The sequence below is a fragment of the Oncorhynchus gorbuscha genome, linkage group LG15 (genome assembly GCF_021184085.1).
Source record: "Oncorhynchus gorbuscha isolate QuinsamMale2020 ecotype Even-year linkage group LG15, OgorEven_v1.0, whole genome shotgun sequence".
Taxonomy (NCBI): Eukaryota; Metazoa; Chordata; class Actinopteri; order Salmoniformes; family Salmonidae; genus Oncorhynchus; species Oncorhynchus gorbuscha.
Window position 1 is genome coordinate 42,162,884 of NC_060187.1, and position 25,288 is coordinate 42,188,171.

A 25,288-nucleotide genomic window follows, 5' to 3' on the forward strand; every position below is an offset into this window, starting at 1 on the left:
GGGAAGGACTGCCCGTTCCATGATCTCGCCATCACGGTTGACAACTCCATTGTGTCCTCCTCCCAGAGCGCTAAGAACCTTGGCGTGATCCTGGACAACAAACTGTCGTTCTCAACTAACATCAAGGCGGTGGCCCGTTCCTGTAGATTCATGCTCTACAACATCCGCAGAGTACGACCCTGCCTCACACAGGAAGCGGCGCAGGTCCTAATCCAGGCACTTGTCATCTCCCGTCTGGATTACTGCAACTCGCTGTTGGCTGGGCTCCCTGCCTGTGCCATTAAACCCCTACAACTCATCCAGAACGCCGCAGCCCGTCTAGTGTTCAACCTTCCCAAGTTCTCTCACGTCACCCCGCTCCTCCGCTCTCTCCACTGGCTTCCAGTTGAAGCTCGCATCCGCTACAAGACCATGGTGCTTGCCTACGGAGCTGTGAGGGGAACGGCACCTCAGTACCTCCAGGCTCTGATCAGGCCCTACACCCAAATAAGGGCACTGCGTTCATCCACCTCTGGCCTGCTCGCCTCCCTACCACTGAGGAAGTACAGTTCCCGCTCAGCTCAGTCAAAACTGTTCGCTGCTCTGGCTCCCCAATGGTGGAACAAACTCCCTCACGACGCCAGGACAGCGGAGTCAATCACCACCTTCCGGAGACACCTGAAACCCCACCTCTTTAAGGAACACCTAGGATAGGATAAAGTAATCCTTCTCACCCCCTCCCCCCTTAAAATATTTAGATGCACTATTGTAAAGTGGTTGTTCCACTGGATGTCATAAGGTGAATGCACCAATTTGTAAGTCGCTCTGGATAAGAGCGTCTGCTAAATGACTTAAATGTAAAAATGTATGGCTACACCCTCCAAAGTGTAATTAATAACTTCACCATGCTCAAAGGGATATTCAATGTATGTTTTTCTTTTAACCCATCTACCAATAGGTGCCTTTCTTTACGAGGCATTGGGAAACCTCTCTGGTCTTTGTGGTTGAATCTGTTTTTGAAATTCACTGCTCGGTTGAGGGTTCTTATACATACTGTAATTGTATGTGTGGGGTACAGAGATGAGGTAGTCATTCAAAAATCATGCTAAACACTATTATTGCACATAGAGTGAGTCCATACAACTTATTTTGTGGTTTGTAATTGCACATTTTTACTCCTGAACTTGTTTAGGCTTGCATATTTTCAAAGGGGTTGAATAATTTAATCGAGACATTTCCGCTTTTCATTTCTTAACATATTTCCACTTTGACATAATGGGGTATTATGGGTAGGCCAGTGACCAAAAGTCCCAATTTTATACATTTTAAAATTCAGGTTGTAAACCGACAGCGTTTCAAAAAAGTCAAGGGGTGTGAATACTTTCTAAAGGCACTGTATGCCAATCCCCCCAAGCTTGTAGAGATATTTCTGTCTCATCATCCTGACCCCATATTTGTATTTTTATTTCCAACCTCTGTCCGGTTGCAAAGCAGTGAAGTGCCTATGTTGTCACCCTGGTCCTACTCTTGGCTTGTGAATCAAAGTAGATTCCTTTATATGGGGAGAGGAACTGAACTGGTCTTCCATTTTGAAGAGGTCTTTTGACACCCTTGGTCATGTTGGCTGCGGGAATAGGAAAACTGGGGAAAACTAGTGTTTTTTTCTTTCTCCAAACTGATTCAGCTTCACACGGGTGACACCGATTGGGACTGCATTCTGTCATTTTGACTTTATTCTGTCACTCTGACCGAGGCCAACCGCCAGACACTGTTATGGACCGTACTCAGCACAAAGGGAGCTTTTGAAGTGTTAAAGCGAGTGAGAGACAGAGGCAGGTGTCCATAATGGAACATTGCACTCAAAAAGGGACTAGAATGACGTATATTTTGAAAGGTGTTCCTCTTTCTTCCCCTTATTTCATTTGGCTGTCCATCACTGTCTCTCTAGCCTTGTGAACTTTTGCTTGTCAGAATAATGATAGCTGAGTTAGCAGAAGCATCAATTTACTCTCTGACTGACCTTTCTAACTCTTCAAGAACACACCCTCTATGGCCGGCTTTGATGTCTTTTGGGTGTGTAAGAAGCCAGAGGTTTTGTATACTTCTCCCTCTTTTTTCCACATGGATCCTGACTGTACAACTATGAGAGGAGGAGTGTGCTTTTATGGATTTATTTGGGTCTTTGGTTGCGCTGCAGACAATGCCCTGTGGTATGAACCAGGGTACACCATGGCTGACCTCTGTAGTCTGTACTTAACATGGCTACCCAGCATCCATTTGGTCTGTGTGACTTAGTAACTGTTTCAAAGGAGAGGCACTCTCATTCATTTTAAAAACGGATAATTTTTTAATAAATTCTAGAATTAAATAATCAACTAGGTCCACCAGTTTTGAAAGGAGCAAAAATTGCACATCTTTTTCGAAATTACTATGATGTTCGGCTACACTTTGACTTGTGTTGGTCGATGCACGCACCTACCAGTGGTGGAAAAAGTACTCAATTGTCATACTTAAAAGTAAAAGTAAAGATACCTTAATAGAAAGTGACTCAAGTAAAAGTTAAGGTGCCCCAGTAAAATACTACCTGAGTAAAAGTCTAAAAGTATCTGGTTTTAAATGTACTTAAGTGGAGTGGTGGAAAAAGTCATCCATTGTCATACTTGAGTAGAAGTGAGAAGTCAAAGTAAATGCTATACATCAAATTCTATATGTTAAGCAAACCAGATGGCAGGATATTTTTATTTACGGACATCCAGGGCACACTCCTACACTCAGATATCATTTACAAACACAGTATTTGTGTTTAGTGAGATCAGAGGCAGTCGGGATGACAACACGTTATATTGATAGGTGCGTATTTCTGACGATATTGCTGTCCTGCCTAGGCATTCAAAGTTTAACTAGTACTTTTGGGTGTCAGGAAGAATGTATGTGAGTAAAAAGTACATATTTTCTTTAGAAATGTAGTGGAGTAAAAGTTGTAAAAAATATAAATAGTAAAGTATAGATAAATATAGAGTAGATAAATATAAGTATAGATAAATAAAACTACTTAAGTAGTACTTCAAAGTATTTTTTACTTAGTTCATTTACACCACTGGTACCTACCTTCTGACTCACTATCGGTCTATTTTCAAGGCATCATGGGGTATTGTTATCACACTGATATCCTCGCTTAAATGAATCACTTTCATTCCTGGCAGATGACTCCTGGGAATGTTACACATTGTAAATGATTACAGTAGCTCATAATCCTGGCCCTGTGATATGACCTGGTAGGAGAGTAGCACTGAAGGAAACAGTGGCTGCTTTCCCTATTCAGGAATATAAAATGGAGTCGGTAGTTAACATGGTTCGCCAAGAAAGCATTGCCCAGTGTTTCTGAAACATTAGCAGGTTCAGCACTTTTCTGGATCTGGTAGGGAAGTGGGAGCTGTCTGTGTGAGGATGGAAACATCTGAGTGAATGAGGCCGCTGAAAGATGCTGATATCACACTTTTCCAGGAAGTACTGGTCTGGTCTTTATAGAGGTTCTAAAATCCCGTATTCAAAGTGCCCTTTCTGATTTCTAAAAAGACAAGACCAGTACTCTGCCCTACAAAGGCAAAACGCAGTAACTACATTTTTCAGACTGATATCAGGCTTTATAGTATATGTTTTATCTTGTGATAAAGTGTCCTTGTTCAATTATGCTCAGTTCCAGTGAAAATATAGTGTAAAATGTGCAGTAGCTTCAAAATCCAAGTAATCCGTTATCCGCTCTGCCATACAAAGGCAACAAGCAGTAACTACACAAACAGTGAAACTGAGAAAAATGTATTTAAAGTTTACTAGCTGTCCAGCCAAATATGGTGTAGGTAGATAAGTGATAATGCACTGATGTATTATCTTATTATGAAGTACATTTTCATGCATATCAACAATGACTACTGATTTGACCTATGACCTCTAAGATAATACATTACCATTCCAGGCTGTATCACAACCGGCCGTGATTGGGAATCCCATAGGGCGGTGTACAATTGGCCCCGCGTCGTCTGGATTAGTGTTTGGCCGGGTTAGGCCATCATTGTTAATAAGAATTTGTTCTTTAACTGATTTGCCTAGTTAAATAAAGGTAAAAAAAAATAAAAATAAGTCAAACAGAAAAACACAAGAAAATTGGGAAAACATATTAAGATTGTAAATACTGCACAAAGTAGTATAAGTATAAACATTCATTCATCATGAAATAGTCCTTACCTTATGGCGAAAAATGCTTAAGGGTTACTACAATACAACATAAAAACTTGAAAACATAACTACATAAAACCATTAAATACAGTTGGAATATAGTTAGAACTGTCAAACAGAAAAACAACAAGACAGTTGAAAAAACACATTTAGATTGTAGATACTGCACTTTGTCTTTGTATTACCCATATAGTTGTTTAAGGTCATACAAAGGTGCAGTATTTGCATTTTAGGGGCCATAGATTAAATCAGTGGTTATGGTTTATATGCATACAAATGACTTTATAATAAGATGATACATCAGTGAATTATCACTTGTCTACCTACAACATATTTGTTTGGCTAACCCCAAAGATGTAACGCCATTTTTCTCAGTTTCACTGTTGGCGTAGTTACTGCATTTTGCCATCAAATAAAATGTTATTGGTTGCATACCCATATGCTTGTGTTCCTAGCTCCAACAGTGCACAATGCACAGCAGCAACAATACACACATTTTATTTTTGGCGACGGATTTGGCGACGAGTATGAAGCGAGGGCCAAACAACGAGAGCGTACAGGTCGCAATGGTGGGTAGTGTATGGGGCTTTGGTGACAAAATGTATGGCACTGTGATAGACTGCATCCAGTTTGTTGAGTAGAGTGTTGGAGGGTATTTTATAGATGACATCACCAAAGTCGAGGATCGGTAGGATGGTCAGTTTTATGAGGGTATGTTTGGCAGCATGAGTGAAGGATGCTTTGTTGCGATATAGGAAGCCGATTCTAGATTTAATTTTGGATTGGAGATGCTTAATGTGAGTCTGGAAGGAGAGTTTACAGTCTAACCAGACACCCGTGTATTTGTAGTTGTCCACGTATTCTAAGTCAGAATTGTCCAGAGTTGTGATGCTGGACGGGCGAGCAGGTGCGGGCAGTGATCGATTGAATAGCATGCATTTAGTTTTACTTGCGTTTAAGAGCAGTTGGAGGCCACGAAAGGAGAGTTGTAATGGCATTGAAGCTCGTCTGGAGGTTAGTTAACACAGTGTCCAAGGAAGGGACAGAAGTATACAGAATGCTGTCGTCTGCGTAGAGGTGGATCAGAGAATCACCAGCAGCAAGAGCAACATCATTGATGTATACAGAAAAGAGAGTCGGTCCAAGAATTGAACCCTGTGGCACACCCATAGAGACTGTCAGAGGTCCGGACAATAGTCCCTCCGATTTGACACACTGAACTCTATCAGAGAAGTAGTTGATAAACCAGGCGAGGCAATCATTTGAGAAACCAAGGCTGTCGAATCTGCCAATAAGAATGTTGTGATTGACAGAGTCGAAATCTTTGGCGAGGTTGATGAATACGGCTGCACAGTAATGTCTCTTATCGATGGCGGTTATGATGTCGTTTAGAACCTTGAGCATGGCTGAGGTGCACCCATGACCAGCTCTGAAACCAGATTGCATAGCGGAGAAAGTATGGTGGGATTCGAAATGGTCAGTAATCTGTTTGTTAACTTGGCTTTCGAAGACCTCAGAAAGACAGGGTAGGATAGATATAGGTCTGTAGCAGTTTGGGTCTAGAGTGTCACCCCCTTTGAAGAGGGGGATGACCGCGGCAGCTTTCCAATCTTTGGGAATCTCAGACGATACGAAAGAGAGGTTGAACAGGCTAGTAATAGGGGTTGCAACAATTTCGGCAGATCATTTTAGAAAGAGAGGGTCCAGATTGTCTAGCCCGGCTGATTTGTAGGGGTCCAGATTTTGCAGCTCTTTCAGAACATCAGCTATCTGGAGTTGGGTAAAGAAGAAATGGTGGGGGCTTTAGCGGGTTGCTGTGGAGGGTGCCGGGCAGTTGACCTGGGTACGGTAGCCAAGTGGAAAGCATGGCCAGCCGTAGAGAAATGCTTATTGAAATTCTCAATTATAGTGGAGCGTGCACAATTATTAGGCAAATTGTATTAATCAGGATTATTTTTTAATGTTGGACAAACACAATGCAATCCAAAACAAAATGTTATTGAACCTCCAAACTGAATTTTTAACAAAGGAAAAGTGAGTTTTGTCTTTTTCATTTATTTTACTAGGCAAGTCAGTTAAAAACAAATTCTTATTTTCAATGACAGCCTAGGAGCAGTGGGTAAACTGCTTTGTTCAGGGGTAGAACGACAGATTCTGTACCTTGTCAGCTCGGGGATTTGATCTTGCAACCTTTTTGTTATTAGTCCAACGCTCTAACCACTAGGCTATGCTGCCGTCCCAGAATATATAAGTGAGCACAATTATTAGGCAACTATTAGTGTGCAGAATAATTAGGCAACTACATTACAGAAATAATTTCTCCCAACTCACTTGTTTATTCTCAATTTTTAGAGTAAGTAACAAATATGTAACTCAAAATGACAGTTAAATAACATTTTGGGCCAATACGCCACACTTCTTTTCAATAACTGCCATGAGCCTTCCATCCATGGGGTCTGTCAGTTTATTAATCTGTTCACTATCAACTTTCGCTGAAGCAGAAACCACAGCCTCCTAAATGCTGTTCAAATGGGTGTATTGTCTACCCTTGCTCTAAATCTCAAGTTTGAGAAGGGCCCACAAATTCTCAATAGGATTTAAGTCAGGTGAGGAAGAGGGACAGGTCATTATTCGGGCATCTTTGAGGTCCTTGCTGGCTAGCCAAGCAGTGGAGTACTTGGATCCATTTTATTGAGCATTGTCCTGCATAAAGATCATGGCCTTCTTGAATGCTGAGGACTTCTTCCTGTACCACTGCTTGAAGAAAGTATCTTCCAGATACTGGCAGTAGGATTGGGAATTGAGTTTCAGTCCATCTTCAAGAGTGTGCAAAGCTGTTATCAAGGCAAAGGGTGTCTACTTGGATGTCATAAGGTGAATGCACCAATTTGTAAGTCGCTCTGGATAAGAGCGTCTGCTAAATGACTTAAATGTAAATGTAAATCTTCAACCCGAAAAGGACCAACTACCTCATCCTTAATGGTAGCAGCCTATACCAGTACCCCTCCTCCACCTTGCTAGCTCCTGACTCGAAGTGGTGCCCTGTGTCCATTACTGATCCAGCCACGGTCCCATCCATCTGGACCATGAAGAGTCACTCTCATTTCATCTGTCCATAAAACCTTTGAAAAATCTGTCTTCAGGTGTTTCTTTGCCCAATCTTGACGCTTCAACTTGTGAATCTTATCCAGTGGTGGTCGTGTCTCAGCCTTCTTGACCTTGGCCATGTCTCTGAGCACTTGACACCTTGTACTTCTGGACTCTCCGGTAAGTTGCAGTTCTGGAATATGGTGGCACTGGAGGATAATGGGTTCCAGGTAGCTTGACGTTTAATTCTTCTCAGTTCTGGAATATGGTGGCACTGGAGGATAATGAGTTCCTGGTAGCTTGACATTAAATTTTTCTCAGTTCTGGAATCTGGTGGTACTGGAGGATAATGGGATCCTGGTAGCTTGATGTTTAATTCTTCTCAGTTCTGGAATATGGTGGTACTGGAGGATAATGGGTTCCTGGTAGCTTGACGTTTAATTCTTCTCAGTTCTGGAATCTGGTGGTACTGGAGGATAATGGGATCCTGGTAGCTTGATGTTTAATTCTTCTCAGTTCTGGAATATGGTGGTACTGGAGGATAATGGGTTCCTGGTAGCTTGACGTTTAATTCTTCTCAGTTCTGGAATATGGTGGTACTGGAGGATAATGGGATCCTGGTAGCTTGATGTTTAATTCTTCTCAGTTCTGGAATATGGTGGTACTGGAGGATAATGGGTTCCTGGTAGCTTGACGTTTAATTCTTCTCAGTTCTGGAATCTGGTGGCACTGGAGGATAATGGGATCCTGGTAGCTTGACGTTTAATTCTTCTCAGTTCTGGAATATGGTGGTACTGGAGGATAATGGGTTCCTGGTAGCTTGACGTTTAATTCTTCTCAGTTCTGGAATCTGGTGGTACTGGAGGATAATGGGATCCTGGTAGCTTGATGTTTAATTCTTCTCAGTTCTGGAATATGGTGGTACTGGAGGATAATGGGTTCCTGGTAGCTTGACGTTTAATTCTTCTCAGTTCTGGAATATGGTGGTACTGGAGGATAATGGGATCCTGGTAGCTTGACGTTTAATTCTTCTCAGTTCTGGAATATGGTGGCACTGGAGGATAATGGGATCCTGGTAGCTTGACGTTTAATTCTTCTCAGTTCTGGAATATGGTGGCACTGAAGGATAATGGGATCCTGGTAGCTTGACGTTTAATTCTTCTCAGTTCTGGAATATGGTGGCACTGGAGGATAATGGGATCCTGGTAGCTTGACGTTTAATTCTTCTCAGTTCTGGAATATGGTGGCACTGGAGGATAATGGGTTCCTGGTAGCTTGACGTTTAATTCTTCTCAGTTCTGGAATATGGTGGCACTGGAGGATAATGGGATCCTGGTAGCTTGATGTTTAATTCTTCTCAGTTCTGGAATATGGTGGCACTGGAGGATAATGGGATCCTGGTAGCTTGAAGTTTAATTCTTCTCAGTTCTGGAATATGGTGGCACTGGAGGACAATGGGTTCCTGGTAGCTTGACGTTGAATTCTTCTCAGTTCTGGAATATGGTGGCACTGGAGGATAATGGGATCCTGGTAGCTTGACGTTTAATTATTCTCAATTCTGGAATATGGTGGCACTGGAGGATAATGGGATCCTGGTAGCTTGATGTTTAATTCTTCTCAGTTCTGGAATATGGTGGCACTGGAGGACAATGGGTTCCTGGTAGCTTGACGTTGAATTCTTCTCAGTTCTGGAATATGGTGGCACTGGAGGATAATGGGATCCTGGTAGCTTGACGTTTAATTATTCTCAATTCTGGAATATGGTGGCACTGGAGGATAATGGGATCCTGGTAGCTTGATGTTTAATTATTCTCAAGTCTTTTGCAGTTAATTTGCGCCCTTCTCTATGCGTTTTTTTGCGCCCCAGTTGACTATTCGCAACAAAACGTTTGATTGTCCAGTGGTCACACGTCAATAGTTTGGCTATTTCAAGAGTGTTGCATCCGTCTGAAAGGCATTTTACAATTTTTGTCTTTACAGTGTCAGTTAAATCTCTTTTTTAGCCCATTTTACCTGAGGTCATGAAGCTGCCTAATAATTATGCACACCTTGATATAAGGTGTTATTCACTTTCGCCACACCCTCCCTCATTACTCATTACACAAATACATATCACCTGAAAATGATTAAATCCAATAAGCATTCAAGTTTATATGGTTTGGAGTTGGAAAATGTGCATAGAAATAATGAGAAGATCAGAATACTCACTTGCCTAATGATTGTGCACGCATTGTACACACAAATCTAAAAAGTAAAAGAATGGAATTAAGAAGTGTAGAAATATTAGGAGTATAAATATATATGTAATGGGGTGAATAGACAACATGGACAGTATATGGATATAATATGTAGTATATTAACTATGTACAGCAATAGTTCAATTGGATAGGCCTTAACTAGAAGTATTTACAATAGCAGTCAAAAGTTTGGACACACCTACTCATTCAAGAGTTTTTCCTTATTTTACTATTTTTATTACATTGTAGAATAATAGTGAAGACATCAAATGATGAAATAACACATATGGAATCATGTAGTAACCAAAAAAAGTGTTAAACAAATCAAAATACATTTTATATTTGAGATTCTTCAAAGTAACCACCATTTGAGTTGATGACAGCATTGCACACTCTTGGAATTCTCTCAACCAGCTTCACCTGGAATGCTTTACCAACAGTCTTGAAGGAGTTCCCACATATGCTGAGCACTTGTTGGCTGCTTTTCCTTCACTCTCCAACTCATCCCAAATCATCTCAATTGGGTTTTGGTCAGATGATTGTGGAGGCCAGGTCATCTGATGCAGCACTCCCATCACTCTCCTTCTTGGTCAAATAGCCTTTTCACAGCCTGGAGGTGTGTTTGGTCATTGTCCTGTTTGAAACAAATATATATTATCACAAAGCACAAACCAGATGGGATGGAGTATTGCTGCAGAATGCTGTGGTAGCCATACTGGTTAAGTGTGCCTTGAATTCTAAATATATCACAGACCGTGTCAGCAGCAAAGCACCATCACACCTCCTCCATGCTTCACTGTGGGAACCACAGATGCGGAGATCATGGGGCGGCAGGGTAGCCTAGTGGTTAGAGCGTTGGACTAGTAACCGGAAGGTTGCAAGTTCAAATCCCAGAGCTGACAAGGTACAAATCTGTCGTTCTGCCCCTGAACAGGCAGTTAACCCACTGTTCCTAGGCCGTCATTGAAAATAAGAATTTGTTCTTAACTGACTTGCCTGGTAAAATAAAAAAATAAAAAATATGTTCGCCTACTCTGCGTCTCACAAAGACACCGAGGTTAGAACCAAACATTTCACATTTAGACTCATCAGACCAAAGGACAGATTTTCACCGGTCTAATGTCCATTGCTCGTGTTTCTTGGCCCAAGCAAGTCTCTTCTTATTATTGCTGTCCTTTAGTAGTGAAGGCCTGATTCAGCTAGCACTGCGATGCCTTAGACCACTGCGCCACCCGGGAGGCCTGATAGTCTTGAACGGAGCTTGTCCAGTTTGTTCTCCAGTGATTGTATGTTCACCAATAGAACGGAGTGTTGTACATCGTCTTTTCCTCCTCCGAGTCTCGGGGATCAGGGCCTGGTCCAGGGTGAGAAGTATGTCCATCTGTGTGTCCATCCGATTAATCAGTCGACCTCTAGTAGACAGTACTACACCCTGCCTATGGGCAGTAGAGTAGGCAGTACTACACCCTTTCTATGGTGCTGATACAACCAAGCCGAGATACAGATTTAGCGCCAACCTGTCTCTTCAAAAGCCCTAAATGGTCTCAGCATTGGACATTTTATGTTTATTCTGGTATAGTGTGATGTACGCAGAATTCAATCTAATTCCAATGCAGGAACTCAAATGATGCCCATGGCTATAGCCATGTATCGGTACGTTTCATAATATTTCATCATAACTAACTTCAGCATTTAGTTTGCATTATTTTGGTAAGACAGCTGTGTGAGCGGCCGCATTCCCATAGGCTGTTTGTAATAGGTTAATTACCCTATCTATCTTGTAGCCTATGTCCTCAAATTAATTGTGCCCCCCTTGCTGATTTCAAATGCCCCGTTCGTCCTGCTAATAAGTGAAAAAAATCTATAATTAACAAAACATAATGTTCTCGCTCATGATAATTGCATGAAAGTCATTAGTTAATGACTCACATTGTGCTCACATCAATCGCCATGTAGCCTATGAAATAGTTCAAAAGCAGCCTCTGGTCCCCGGGGTGAGGGTCTATGGTGGCTAATTGTCTATAGGGCTTTTACTGTCCAGTGTCCTGCTGGGTGCCCTGCTGGGTGCTTTGATGAGACTAACAGGGGACTTTATCCATCAAAGCCCAGTAGAGATGGAAGGGATTTGTCCCATAGCCTCTGATGTGGCAGCTGAATTGGAAAACTGGAGTACCCTGGCCTGCCTTGGCCTGCTCTGTCTGTGACTGACTGCTAGTTTAGCTTGGTCTGGGAGGTAATCTAGCTAGCTGTCATTTTAGCAGTTGTGTAACCAATAATGAGTAGGCCCATGGCCCGCAGTGAAGCCTGGTGCTGCCTACACTGTGTCAATATTTAGCTGTAGTACATTTTCACCAGTGGGGGGTTGCCTCAGGTCTTTTGCCTATTTCATGTCTTGGTTATGTGGGTGATTATTTAGCATTAATTATACATGATTTAATATTATTAACACTCCAGACCCCTTTCAGACAGGACATGTTGCTATTCTATTGCTTCTATTACATCTACAGTGCCTTCGGAAAGTATTCAGACCCCTTGACTTGTTCCACATTTTGTTATGTCACAGCCTTATTCTAAAATTGATTAAATACTTTTTTTTAATCATCAGTCTACACGCAATATCCCATAATGACAAAGCTAAAACAGGATTTTAGACATTTTTGCAAATTTATATTTTGAGAAACATGGTCTGATGAAACCAAGATTAAACTCTTTGGCCTGAGTGCTGAGTGTCACGTCTGGAAGAAACCTGGCACCATCCCTACGGTGAAGCATGGTGTTGGCAGCATCATGTTTTTCAGTGGCAGGACCAGTCAAGATCAAGGGAACGATGAACGGAGCAAAGCACAGAGAGATCCTGGATGAAAACCTGCTCCAGAGCGCTCAGGATCTCAGACTGGGGTGAAGGTTCACCTTCCAACAGGACAACAACCCTAAGCACACAGCCAAGACAACGCAGGAGTGGCTTCGGGACAAGTCTCTGAATGTCCTTGAGTGAACCAGCCAGAGCCCGGACTTGAACCCAATTGAACATCTCTGGAGAGACCTGAAAATAGCTGTACAGCTACGCTCCCCATCCAACCTGACAGAGCTTGAGAGGATCTGCAGAGAAGAATTGGAGAAACTCGCCAAATACAAGTGTGCCAAGCTTGTAGCGTCATACCCAAGAAGACTCAAGGCTGTAATCGCTGCCAAAGGTGCTTTAACAAAGTACTGAGTAAAGGGTCTGAATACTTATGTCAATGTAATATATCAGTTTAGGTTTTTAATACATTTGCAAAAATGTCTAAAAACATGTTTTTGCTTTGTTATTATGGGGTAACGATGTGTAGATTGATGATGGAAAAAAGCTATTTAATACATTTTAGAATAATGCTGTAAAGTAACAAAATGTGGAAAAAGTCAAGGGGTCTGAATACTTTCAGAATGCACTGTATGTGCCTCCTCAGACCACTTTCTGAAAGTTATGGCAGCAAAATAGCCATGATGTGTGAATGAGGGTGAATAGGCCCAAGTCTAAGTAGCGAGGGGAGGTCCGGTGGATGGGCCACCCGTATATGGTGGGTGGTCCGTGGGCAGATGGTGAGTTAGTCCTCCCTCCTCTCCCCCTCTGGTCTCCCCCGCCGATGGGTGGTAAGGATCAGGAGGCTGTCAAATCTCATTAGACAACCAGGCCTGAGAGGGAGAGAGACGCCTGGCCCCCAAAACACCAAAACATAGCTCAGCGTGTGTAAGGAGTGGAGCCCAGCGCTTGTTTGTGTATTTGTGTGTGTTTGGTCCCAGCCTGGTCCTCCTTGGCCTAGTTTCATTAGCAGCACCAAGGTCCCAGCTCCCTTTGTGTGCCTCTTTGGGTTCGTGGACTGGGGGGTACACAGGATTAAGGGTACCAGTGTAGGCCTACAGTTAGCTCATTATTGTGGGATGTATTGTGCATGTATGTGTGATAGGAAAACATCCTGTATGATTGAATAGCTACAGTAGGTTAGGCCTACTTCAGCCCCTGCATTTGAAGTGACCATATCAAACACTAGAATTGATCTGTGACAATCAGTCATAATTCCATACCTTGTATTACACATTTGTTGTTTTGATGTAATGAAATGCTGTGTTTTCTTCTAAAAGCATATTACAGGCGGATCACCCCATTGTCGTTTATTCCCCCGGCACCTCCAAAACTGCAATTAGCTGTTGTTCCCACCTCTCTCAAAAAAACCTGGGTAAACGTTAGTCAGCCGTGGCTGTTTGAGCTCGGTCTTATTTGTTTGAAAAAAGCGAGCTCGTTTTAGCCAGCCAGTCAGGAAAGCTGGGCCGTCAGCGCTTACAGACATATCTCATTAACGGTCAACTTTGTTGTTTACTCCCAGACTCTTCCCCTCTTTGAACTTCCTGATAAATATGTGATCCTAGCGGTGGTGTAGAGGGCGGGTCCTGTTATGCCATTTCACCACGGGAAGCCAACATAGTGTACCTCAGGAACTAGAAATACCAGTCTCACCACGCTAGGCGAGCCTCTCCCATTATTGAAATTCACCGACAGTCCTGTATGTGCTTTAATATTGCAGAATACTCTACTGTGTGATCAAGTCTTGCATGATGTGATATTTAGTAACACGGCGGCCAAATGATTCAGTCATCTCAACTAAGCTTCCACACGTAAAGTATAAGGTGGGGTTTGCATGGTGAAATGTGGTCCTCTGTTTAGCAATATAGGCAATGCTGTTGATTGGATACTTTATCTGGATTACTTTTACCTACACTCTCAGAAATAAAGGTTTAGATTTGTTCTTAAATGGGTACAAACTACTTACTGTAGTGGTACCCTTTAGTCCTTTGTACCTTTTAGTTATAGGTACGTAATTGTACCCTTGCAGTTCGTACCTTAAAAGAGCCAATAGTGTACCTTAGGGGACAAGATAGTACAGGTACAAAGCTGACCTTTGGAAAAGGTCAAAAATTGCCTTTTTAGGGGACCACCGCCGTGAGAAAGCCGTTTGTTCCCTTTAAGTGGCAGAAATGTATCTCTAAAAAGGTTTTTGGATGTTGTTTTAACACTGTAGGGTGTAAAACCTTGTTTGCATTTTTCCCAGGGTGCCTTTCAAGTGATTTGAGTTACCAATACCATCCATGACTGTGTTTGCTAGTTGGTTGTTGCATTCAAAGGCTTTCAGTCCTGTAGCCTAAACCAAGTGAGTGCCGAAGTGAATATTTTATTATCGAAATTATACTCTTTCATTTATTTCTTCCATCAAGATGCATTTGCCGAAAATAAACCCATACCTTCTGTAAAATAATTGTGGTTGATCTTTATTTTGCTTACACTAGTCCTGAGACCCTTTGTTAAGGTCAACAGGACATTTTAGCCCAAAAACCTGGTTGACTCTGCCAGAAGGCTGAAACTTGGCCGCAAGTGGATCTTCCAGCAAGACAGTAACCCCAAGCACACATCAAAATCCACAAAGAAATTGTTAATTGGTTGCAAAATCATAATTTTGCAATGGCCATCTCAGTCTCTGGACTTGAACCCCATTGAAAACGTGGTTTGAATTGACGAGGGCAGTCGATAAGAGCAGACGAAGGACATCAAGGATCTGTAAGGATTCTGTATGGAGGAATTGTCTAAGATCTCTCTCAATGTTTTCTCAAACTCATAAAACATTCAAGAAAAAGGCGCAGTGCCGTTATCCTCACAATGTGAGGTAATGAAAAGTATTGAAAATAGGTTTGTCAATAATTTTGAATCCTACCTATTTGAGATTTTTTTTAAATGACTTTTTAAACACAAAATCTTTGTCCGAGCAATTGTACTAGCATAAAATAATATAATTTCCCCATACAATTTCCATATACAATATAGCTCAGTATTTGATTTATTTATTTTATACAGTAATGCTTGCTCATCTTTATCAAGGGTGTCTATCATTTCAGACCCCACTGTATATCATAAGCTACTACTTTGACAGCCTAGTTTTTACCCCAACACAGTGGTCTGAAACTCCTAGTTTGCAGGTCACATCAGGCAAGTAACATTAAGCTGGCTTGCAAAGTGATATGTACAGTAAATCCTACTTTTAATCATTTTTTTTCTTTTGGAAAAGTTATTTGCACAATTCCTTTAAACAGCTCATACATTTTTTACATCATTTACACACATAAAAACGGCAAAACAAAGCATAAAATACAGCATTTGAAAGTTACATTTAAATTTGTTAAAATGACATGTTGTTAAAACCATTGAAAACAACCATGAATAAAAGTACTTTCCTTGTAAAAACATCAAATCTGTAAAAGCCATTTAAAATGTGTACTAATGATCTAACAAAGGTAAAACATTTTTAAGACATGAAAAAACATGTTAAGAAGCCACTTTGTTAAAAAGCTGTCTTCAGTCCCTTGTACAGGAGCGGGGTGAGTCTTTATCAAGCTCACCTCATCCTGCTCTTCTGAATAGATCATCGTCCCGTCCTTCGGGGCCCAGAGGAGATCCCTCCCCTAGGGGCATCGCCCTAGGCGCCGCAGCGCTGTCAGGCCGTGGCCGCCGGGACCTAGGGTGTTGTGGGGGACCCTTGGCCTGGGGTCGAGGCCCCCTTCCTTTCGTACCACCCCAGGGCTTCCGTGGCTACCATGGCCACTGCCTGGGGGGTGGTCTCTATGTTTTTCGCTACCAGCAGGTTACTGGAGGACCACAGTGCTTCCTTCAGACACGTGAGGGTGGGCCAGAGCTTGGTGAAGGTCTTCGATGGAATGGGCCTTCGGCCCACCCCATACAGCACGAGCTGAGGTGTTAGGTCCTCCCCTGCTGGCAGACACGAGGTAATCAGGGGGCCTGCTTCCTTCCACAGGTCCCTGGCGGCTTTGCACGCCCAGAGCATGTGCCTCGCCGACTCTTCTTGGCCGCAGCCTGGTCGGGGGCACGCGGATGTCCTCGCCATGCCCCGTGAGTGCATAACGGCCCTGACCGGGAGGATCTCGTGGGCGACCATCCAGGACAGGTCCCGATGCCGATTCAGGAGAGCAGGATGGGCCACGTTGCGCCAAACCGTTGTGGGCTCACCTATAGCGAGCCCGCGCACTGGACATACTGGTTCCCGATCCTGCACAAGAGAGAGAAGAGAGCAGTGTTTTGTTAAGACTGTGACTGTTTCTTTTTCCAGTTTAAAATGTCTTAAAAACTTCTTGAGCTGGACGTAGGGCGGGGGTAGCAGGAAAGAGACTGGGGCTCGCAGGTCAACTGGGATCAGCCTCAGAGTCCTGAGGTAAGATCCCAGCCAGAACCGTGCGAGGGCCTGAGTCTTGTTGTTGACCGGGGAGGTGGCAAGAGTCAGGTGTAACGTTGTGTAGCGGCTGCCCATGAACAAGTAGAGGTCAGGCAAGCCTTTCCCCCCCTTGGACCTGGGCCTCTTGACCACCTCCCTCCTCAGCCTCTCCCACTTGCCTCCCCACAGGAAGTAAAAAAGCATTCGCTCCAGGTCTAAAATACTCCTTCGAGGGGGGATAAAAACAGAACTGATTAATAAAAGAACAGGTAAAATCACAGCTTTAATGATTAAAACCTTGCCCTCAAAAGTCAGCTGTCGTAGTCCCCAAAAACCCAGTCTCTGTCTTACAGTCCCCAGGATTCCACTCCAGTTACCGCTCCCTCCTCCCCCCGGTCAAACTTTACCCCCAGTACCCTTATGTCCGTCAGTTTAACTGTCAGAGGTAGTCTGGTCAAGTCTGGGTCTGCCCACGGTCCGAAGAATTGGGCCTCTGTCTTGTCTCTGTTCAGTCTCGCCCCAGAGGCTCGTCCGTACCAGTCAGTCCTGTCCAGAGTCCTGTCCAGAGTCCTGTCGACGGATAAAAGGTCGGTACATAAAATGTTGACGTCGTCCATGTAAAAGACGCACTTGGCGGTCATCCCCTCACTCCCCGGGATACCCACCCCACTGATCCCTTGGTCCCTTCTCAAGACCTGTGCCAGTGGTTCAATACAGGCCACAAACAGAAGAGGAGATAACGGACAGCCCTGACGGACGCCGCAGTATACTCCCACTACTTTTGACAGATGCCCATTTACAAGGATTTTGCTGGTGATGTCCCCGTACAGCAGTCCCACCCAAGCTAAGAACCTGTCCGGGAAACCCATTTTTTGCAGTACCTTAAAGAGGTACTGGTGCGAGACCCGATCACAGGCTTTTTCAAAATCTAAATTTAGGACTACAAGCCGCATGTTTCTGTCTCTCGCATAACAGATGGCATCTCGGATAAGTATCAGGCTGTCCGTAATCTTCCTTCCGGGCACGGCACAGGTTTGGTCCGGGTGGATCACCTCCCCTAAAACAGAAGACATTTTGAATGTTAAAACCTTGGTAAAAAGTTTACAATCAAAGTTTAAAAGGGTTATCGGTCTCCAGTTCTTGAAGTCCGTCCTGTCGTTTTTCTTATATAAAAGAGTCACGATCCCCACTCTAAAACTGTCAGGTATTCTGTCAAGATGTTCAAAGTCGGTAAAAACAGTCAGAAGTTCGTCTACTAAAACATCCCAAAAGGTCAATTAAAACTCCAAAGGGAGGCCGTCCTCCCCCGGTGATTTACCCCTCTTAAAATGTTTCAGTCCTTGTTCTATTTCTGTCCTCGTCAGGTCTTTTGTCAGGTCGTCTGTATTGGGTAGGGTCTTGTCGATGTATGTTAAAAGGTCCCCCATTGTTTCTTCGCACACATCTTTTACCCCAAACAGTTCCCCATAAAAATCCTCATCTACTTATTTTATTCCTTCTGTATCTGTTTTTAAAACCCCATCTTTATTTTTTAAACGAGTCATTAACCTACCCTTACTATTTTCTTTAAAAAGTACCTTGTGCACTTCTCCCCCTCTTCTAATTCCCTTTCCTTGCTTCTTAAAATAACCCCCTTGCTTCTCTGTTCTGCTAAAAATGCCATTTCCTTTTTTACTTCTTTAATTTCTTGGTTAAAATCAAGGCCCTGTTGGCATAGGTTAAAATACCTTTCCAGTCGCTTTTGCAGTCCCACCATGCGTCTCTTTTTCTTTGCTTTTTTCCTTTCCTATCTCTCTAAAGAAGGTCCTCGTCCTTCCCTTCACCATTTCCCACCACTGTGCTCGTGTGTCAAAGAAGTCCTGTAGCGTCTGCCACTGGCTGAACTGCTCTCTGTACTGACTAACTACTCTATCATCTTCTAAAAGGGAGCAGTTCAATTTCCAGGGCCCTCTTCCCACAGTCACACCTGAAGTTAGTGAAAGGGTGCATGTCAGCATTACGTGGTCTGAGAAGAAAGCAGGGGTTATTCTAGCATCAGTTGGGGGACAGTCCCGGGTAAACAGATAATCAATGCGAGAGGCTCTGGTGCCATCACCACTGGTCCAGGTGAAGCCCTCCTCTCTTGGATGCAGGGTTTTAAAACAGTCAGTCAGTTTAAAATCCCTGCACAGCCCTTGCAATAAAACACTTGACCTGACCACCTTAAAATCCCCTCCTGCCCCTCTCCTGTCTGCTCTACTTAAAACACAGTTAACCCCCCCCCCCCCCCACCACTAGAGGATCCCTCCCTAGCATGTGGGACTGCAGGTCTTCTAAAAGTGTGCACCGGTCATGTTTATCATTAAAACCATACACATTTAACATGTTACAATCCCTCCCCATAAAAGTACAATTGGCTAAAAGAGCACGCCCGCCTACCACCACGTGCTCCCCTTCACCACCACCTGTGGGGTCTTGATTAAAATGGCAACACCGTCGTTCTTGTTAAAATTGGAACCACTCCAAATGGAGGGCCCGTGCTGCCACTTATCCTCCCATTTCCTGTAAGAGGATAAAAAGGGTAGACCACACTCCTGTAGTAAAAACACAGAGTTAAACCTTTCTAAAAAGGATAAAACCGACTGTGCTCTTGTTGCTGTTCTTACACTCCTCACATTTATAGTGGTGATTTTAAAAGCCATAAAGGTGCTCCTTCAGAATCTCCCCCTCTTCTCCAGTACCTTCTGACACCGTCTCCATGGTGCTTTCCGACACCGACCCTATAATATTTGACCCACTTGGGGAGCTTTCGCTGAACATCTCTCCGGAGCCGTCTTTCTCGGCACTTTCTCCTTCAGGGGTCATATTAGTCTGGGGCAGGGGGATTGGGGTGGGGAGGGTTTTGTCCTCTCCTCCCGCTTCTTCCACCACTGCACCTTCCGCGCCCTCCACTACAGCCACCACCACCGGCTCCACAACTGTCTCCTCCACCACCACTACCGGCTCCACTACTGCCTCCTCCTCCACCACCACCTCGGCAACTGCCGTTCCAGCCCTCCGGCGCTCGAAAGCCAGGTCCGCGGCCGTCCACTCCCTCCTTCCAGCCTTGGCCCTGTTGGCCCAGGAGGAGGGGCAGTCGCGGATATGGTGGGACCGCTCGCTACAGAGGTTGCACGACCTTCCGTTTGAGCACTCCTCGTAGCGGTGGCAAACTAACAAACAAATTTAGGTAAGGGGAATTAAGGGGAAAACAAAAAGGAACACCGACCAGCACAACACCTGCCAAACTTGAGGGCCGAGTGAGCTAGCAAGCCTCACCAGCAGACCAGGCCAAGCCAACCAGCTGGCGAGCCTCGCCAGCAGACCAGGCCAAGCTAACCAGCTAGCGAACCTCGCCAGCAGACCAGGCCAAGCCAACCAGCTAGCAAGCCGGCCAGCAAAGGTCCCCCCGGTTGGCAACACAAAACAAGAAACAGAGACAAAAGGCAATTTTAGGGGGTGAACTAACGAGTACAAGGTGGATGGGAACAAGGAAAGTACAGTCAGACAAACACGCAACAATGCGATGCCTGCCACGCCTAAAGGGCCAGGAGGCTAGCGTTCCGACAAGCCAGAAAGCCCCTCCGGCCAGCAGGCAACACAAAACTCAAAACAGTAGGAATAATTGAAGGGGGGGGGAGGGTAGGATACAAAGGGGAGGAGAGGTACAAAACGGGACAAACAAGGGGAAAACTGAACTTTAAATCAAATAAGAAAGAAAAAGGACTATAATCATTTTTTCTTTTCTTTTGGAAAAGTTTTATTGACACAATTCCTTTAAAAAACAGCTCATACATTTTTTACATCATTTACACACATAAAAACGGCAACAAAGCATAAAACACAGCATTTGACAATTACATTTAAATTTGTTAAAGTACATGTTGTTAAAATCAATGAAAACAACCATGAATAAAAGTACTTTCTTTGTAAAAACATCAAATCTGTAAAAGCCATTTAAAATGTGTGCTGATGATCTAACAAAGGTAAAACATTTTTAAGACGTTAGAAACATGTTAAAAAGTCACTTTGTTAAAAGGCTGTCTTCAATCGCTTGTACAGGAGCGGGGTGAGTCCTTATCAAACTCGCCTCATCCTGCTCTCCCGAATAGACCATCGTCCCGTCCTTCGGGGCCCAGAGGAGATCCCTCCCCTAGGCGCATCGCCCTAGGCGCCGCAGCTCTGTCAGGCCGTGGCCGCCGGGACCTAGGGTGTTGTGGGGGACCCTTCGCCTGGGGTCGAGGCCCCCTTCCGTTCGTACCACCCCAGGGCTTCCGTGGCTACCATGGCCACTGCCTGGGGGGTGGTCTCTACGCTTTGTTACGGGAGGACCACAGTGCTTCCTTCAGGCACGTGAGGGTGGGCCATATGCAACCTATACTTAGAATGATTGCCAAGGTAGGGAGAGTTGATAAATGAGACCACCTAAACTATCTAAATGGGAACAACCATCTCAGTAATGGGTGCAATAAATCCAACTACTAACAGATTGTATTAGTTTAGAAAGATGTATGTTATTTATATTTGTGTAGCATAAGATCAATTAATCAATGTATATGCAAAAACACACATATTGAAACAAACTATTTTTTAAAAATCTACCTGCAATAGGGCATGCTGGGAAATATGATAATGAAGAGGTATGAGATTGTGATGGTTGTACATTTATATTTAAAAAATTGGGTACAAACATATACCATTATACTACATTATCCACACCCTTAAAGGTACCAAACAGTATTGTGCAATGATGTCTATAAACCTTTGCTAATGCTATCTATTGGCCAATAAGAGCCTTTGAAGCCACCGGTTGGCCATATAGGCACTCCTCAGAAGAAGCAGTTCTCAATAGGAATGAATGGAATTCTACAGTATTTCAATTAAATGTTTGAAGGACAAAATTACATGTATTTCATTATTTTTGGAAAATAATTGTATATATTTTTAAAGTGTGTTTCTCTAGCTTACAAAATATGTTTTACAATGATGGGGGAGTACCAAGATGGATTTGCGGTGGCTTCAAAGCAGCACCCCCTGTCAGTTTAGTGTATATATTAACCATGTGTACATCGGATGGTACATTATGTGCATTTTCCATTTTGTGTACCCCCAAGAACAATACTGTACCCTTACCATACCTTTTTTCCTAAGAGTGTAGAGATTCCAGTAATGATGCTTGATGTTACTGTATGTAGTTGTTGTGGTCTCACCCCTCCCTCCCTCCTCTCTTCTCTCTGTCAGTCACAGCGCTGCTAAGGAAGCTCAAACAGCAGTCCAGAGAGAGTGTGGAGGACAAGAGGCCAAAGCTACTGAACGCCCTCAAAGAGGTACGGTACATTCTCTCTCTCTCCCACCTTCCTCTAGTTTAATATCCCTGATCCCTCATATCTGAAACCGATATGAAGGCTGATATATTGTGTATTCCCACCTCGTCTCTACCCTCTCCCCTCCCTATCTTACTCCTCTCCCAAAATGAAGCATGATCCAATGCGCTGCGGGGCAGGCTGTGTACTCACTCCACATCTGCCAGCAGAGTCCTCCCAGTCAGAAATGCCACTCTCCGGCACGCACACAGACACATACATGGACTTGGTGGAGCGGAACCATAGCACAGCCCTCGGCATGCAGTAAGCATTCCCCCAGGCCTACGCTCAACGAATATGCAAACAGACAGCAACATGGGCCCCGGGGGTGGAGGGAGGGAGGGTCAACCTGCAGGAGCGGTGACATTCTCACAAACCTCCCTGGATGGCATGACACCGGGGAAGGCAGATGCTTTCCACTCCACACACATACACACGCATGCGCACGAACGCATGTGCGCACACAGTTGATAGTCTGGGCTTTGGGGAGCATTGCAGTGCTGCAGCCGGCATGATGTTATTGAGGGTTCTCTGTGGGCATAAACATCTGGTGCTCTGGGCATAGGCCACAGCCAGGTTAACTTTGACTCCCCGAGGGGAGCGATAAGAGGAAGGAGATGAAAGGGATACAAGATCCGCTTGAGGCCTTGGATCCTGTCGTGTGTTAGACAACGAGAATTCATAACTGTAACTCTTGTGACGAAGCAGGCGTCGATGTCCCCAATAGTTTTTCTCCTGACTCGAGGGGATTATATCTCCTCAGAGATGCGCAATCATTCATATTACGTCACTGGAGGGTTTTTGTTTCCGGTCAGTAGTACCCTGGGATTAGGTGGGCCAGCTGTGTAATTTCAGAGCATTTGAACTACATATTGGATCCTAAACTCATTCAAGAAAATCTATGTTTGATACAGAGATGTTTATGTCCTGTTCCACCCGTTTACTCTCTCTGGTATATTTTGCTAATCATATTGTAATTCTTTCTTTTTTTCAGCTGGGAGACTTTTATCTTGAGCTTCACTGGGACTTTCAAAGTTGGGGTGAGTTTGCTCTGCATCTATACAGGTATACAATGAGTATATGAGCAGGTCAACTCACTACAACGGTTCAGTTTCTTTGCAATTTTCATCTACACAAAGTGCATTTAACCAGATGAAAGTTTACTTAGAAGTACCAGAATGGTTGGTGTTGTGTGTGTGTGAGAGAGAGAGAGAGAGAGAGAGAGAGAGAGAGAGAGAGAGAGAGAGAGAGAGAGAGAGAGAGAGGTGGTAGCATCTCTGAGAGCCCAATTATGTGGGTGTCAGTAAGGGCTCTCTGCCCGGCTGGTTGGGGACAGAGTGATACTGAGAGATTGTTTACAACACTGAGGTAATCCTCTGTAGGGAGTGGCCTCGCCTCCCCACACAGGCAGACCCTCCCCCTGGTGGTGGCTATACATCATTACAACGTCACACCACCAGCATTAATAAGGCCCATGAATGCCTACTTCAATTAAGCTTATCTTTTAGATCCATTGAACTTCTTACCATTTCACTGAATTAATTAGAGAAGAAATGCTGTTACAAATGTCCCACATTTCTTTGGCTAAATGTCTAGTGTACTCCAGAGAGCATGCTAACAGTGTGTCAACATTTCCCAGTAAAGAAAGGGTTGCTGATTGTGTAAGTGTTAGTTTGGTAGTATTTGACAGGGGTTGTAGGGCCCCTGAGTGGCAAGGGCTCAAATCCAAAGATTGTATTGGGACATGCCTTTCTATTAGGACTGTTCGGGAGGGTGAAACGTTACAGAACGTTCACATAGAAATGTATAGTGCAGAGCAGATATAATAGGGAATTGTGCCAGCTCTATTCATTCCATTTCTATCTGCAATGTTCTGAACGTTTCACCTCCCAGAATACAACCCAAGTGTTATGCACTGCACACACATTGAGAGAAGCCAGGGCTCCACCAGCCCTATTCAATATGCTGGGGGTAGAACAGTCTCAAAACAGACACATTGTCCAGTCTGTACTAGTTTTCCTATCAGAGAGGTGCACTGAGTGCACACATGGCATTCACAGGCTCTGTTCCAATATCCACACTAGCATACCGACATATACTGTACATTAGAATTTAGCAATATATTATAGTATGTTAGTGTGGTGATTGGAACATGGATGGTGCCCTCCAAGGGTTTGAATTGGCCTCATACCGTACTTGTAAAAAGAGCATTACATATTCAACTGCAGAACCACATATTCTGTTGCTGGCATGGGCTCTGAAGTGGTTGGTGATTTTCATTCTAAGTGGAGTTTCAATGCCTTGGCCTATCGATTATCCCCATGTCTTTTCCCCCCCATGTTGCAGTGCCTTTGCTCTCCCGAATCCTGCCCTCTGACGTGTGTAAGATCTACAAACAGGGCATCAACATCAGGTATGTCAAGTAATCCTTTTTAATAATCCCTTGTTTTCCATGAAGTTGTAACAAGCGATAATTAGCGCGAAGCCGGTAAGGTGAGATCATTGTAAGAAATAAGCATGTCAGCGAGATAACCACACACGTAAGTATCAACACCGTATCACTGATGGACCCCTTGGCTATGCCTTGGACAGATCATTCAGTCTGGACTTCTCTCAGCTGTTACAGCCTATGTACAGCTTGCACACACACACACACACACACACACACACACACACACACACACACACACACACACACACACACACACACACACACACACACACACACACACACACACACACACACACACACACACACACACACACACACACACACACACACACACACAGTACACAATGTTGCTTGTTCTCCTCAGCTGAGTTGATACACTGATCATCACCAATCTTTAGTCCTGGTTGTGTGCCAGTCTGTTTCTGCCCCAGCCATCTGGTTCTGAGTCTTGGCAGAGCAGAGATGCAGTCTTATTGGATGGGAAAAGTGTCAGGTACTGATCCTTGCCCTATTGACATGCCAACAACATTTACTAGACAGGCGCCTTTACGGAGTGATATCCACAGCCTTCCGTATTATACTGAAAAGGACAATGTGATATGGTAAAAACCCACGATAATAAAAGTCAATATGCCTCGACAAAGCCCTTTTTTGAAGCACTTTCAGGCT

The 25,288-nt window shown here is 43.9% G+C and overlaps 1 protein-coding gene across 1 annotated transcript in view; it reads left to right on the top strand.

Annotated features, from left to right (window-relative positions):
• The window catches only part of LOC123997162 (ankyrin repeat domain-containing protein 13C-like), an 87,913-nt gene that overhangs the window by 46,439 nt on the left and 16,186 nt on the right, over positions 1–25,288 (top strand). The window contains exons 4-6 of the mRNA XM_046301276.1: positions 22,046–22,131; positions 23,162–23,207; positions 24,514–24,580. Coding sequence (XP_046157232.1) covers positions 22,046–22,131; positions 23,162–23,207; positions 24,514–24,580 — 199 coding nt within the window. The remainder of the gene's footprint in view (positions 1–22,045; positions 22,132–23,161; positions 23,208–24,513; positions 24,581–25,288) is intronic.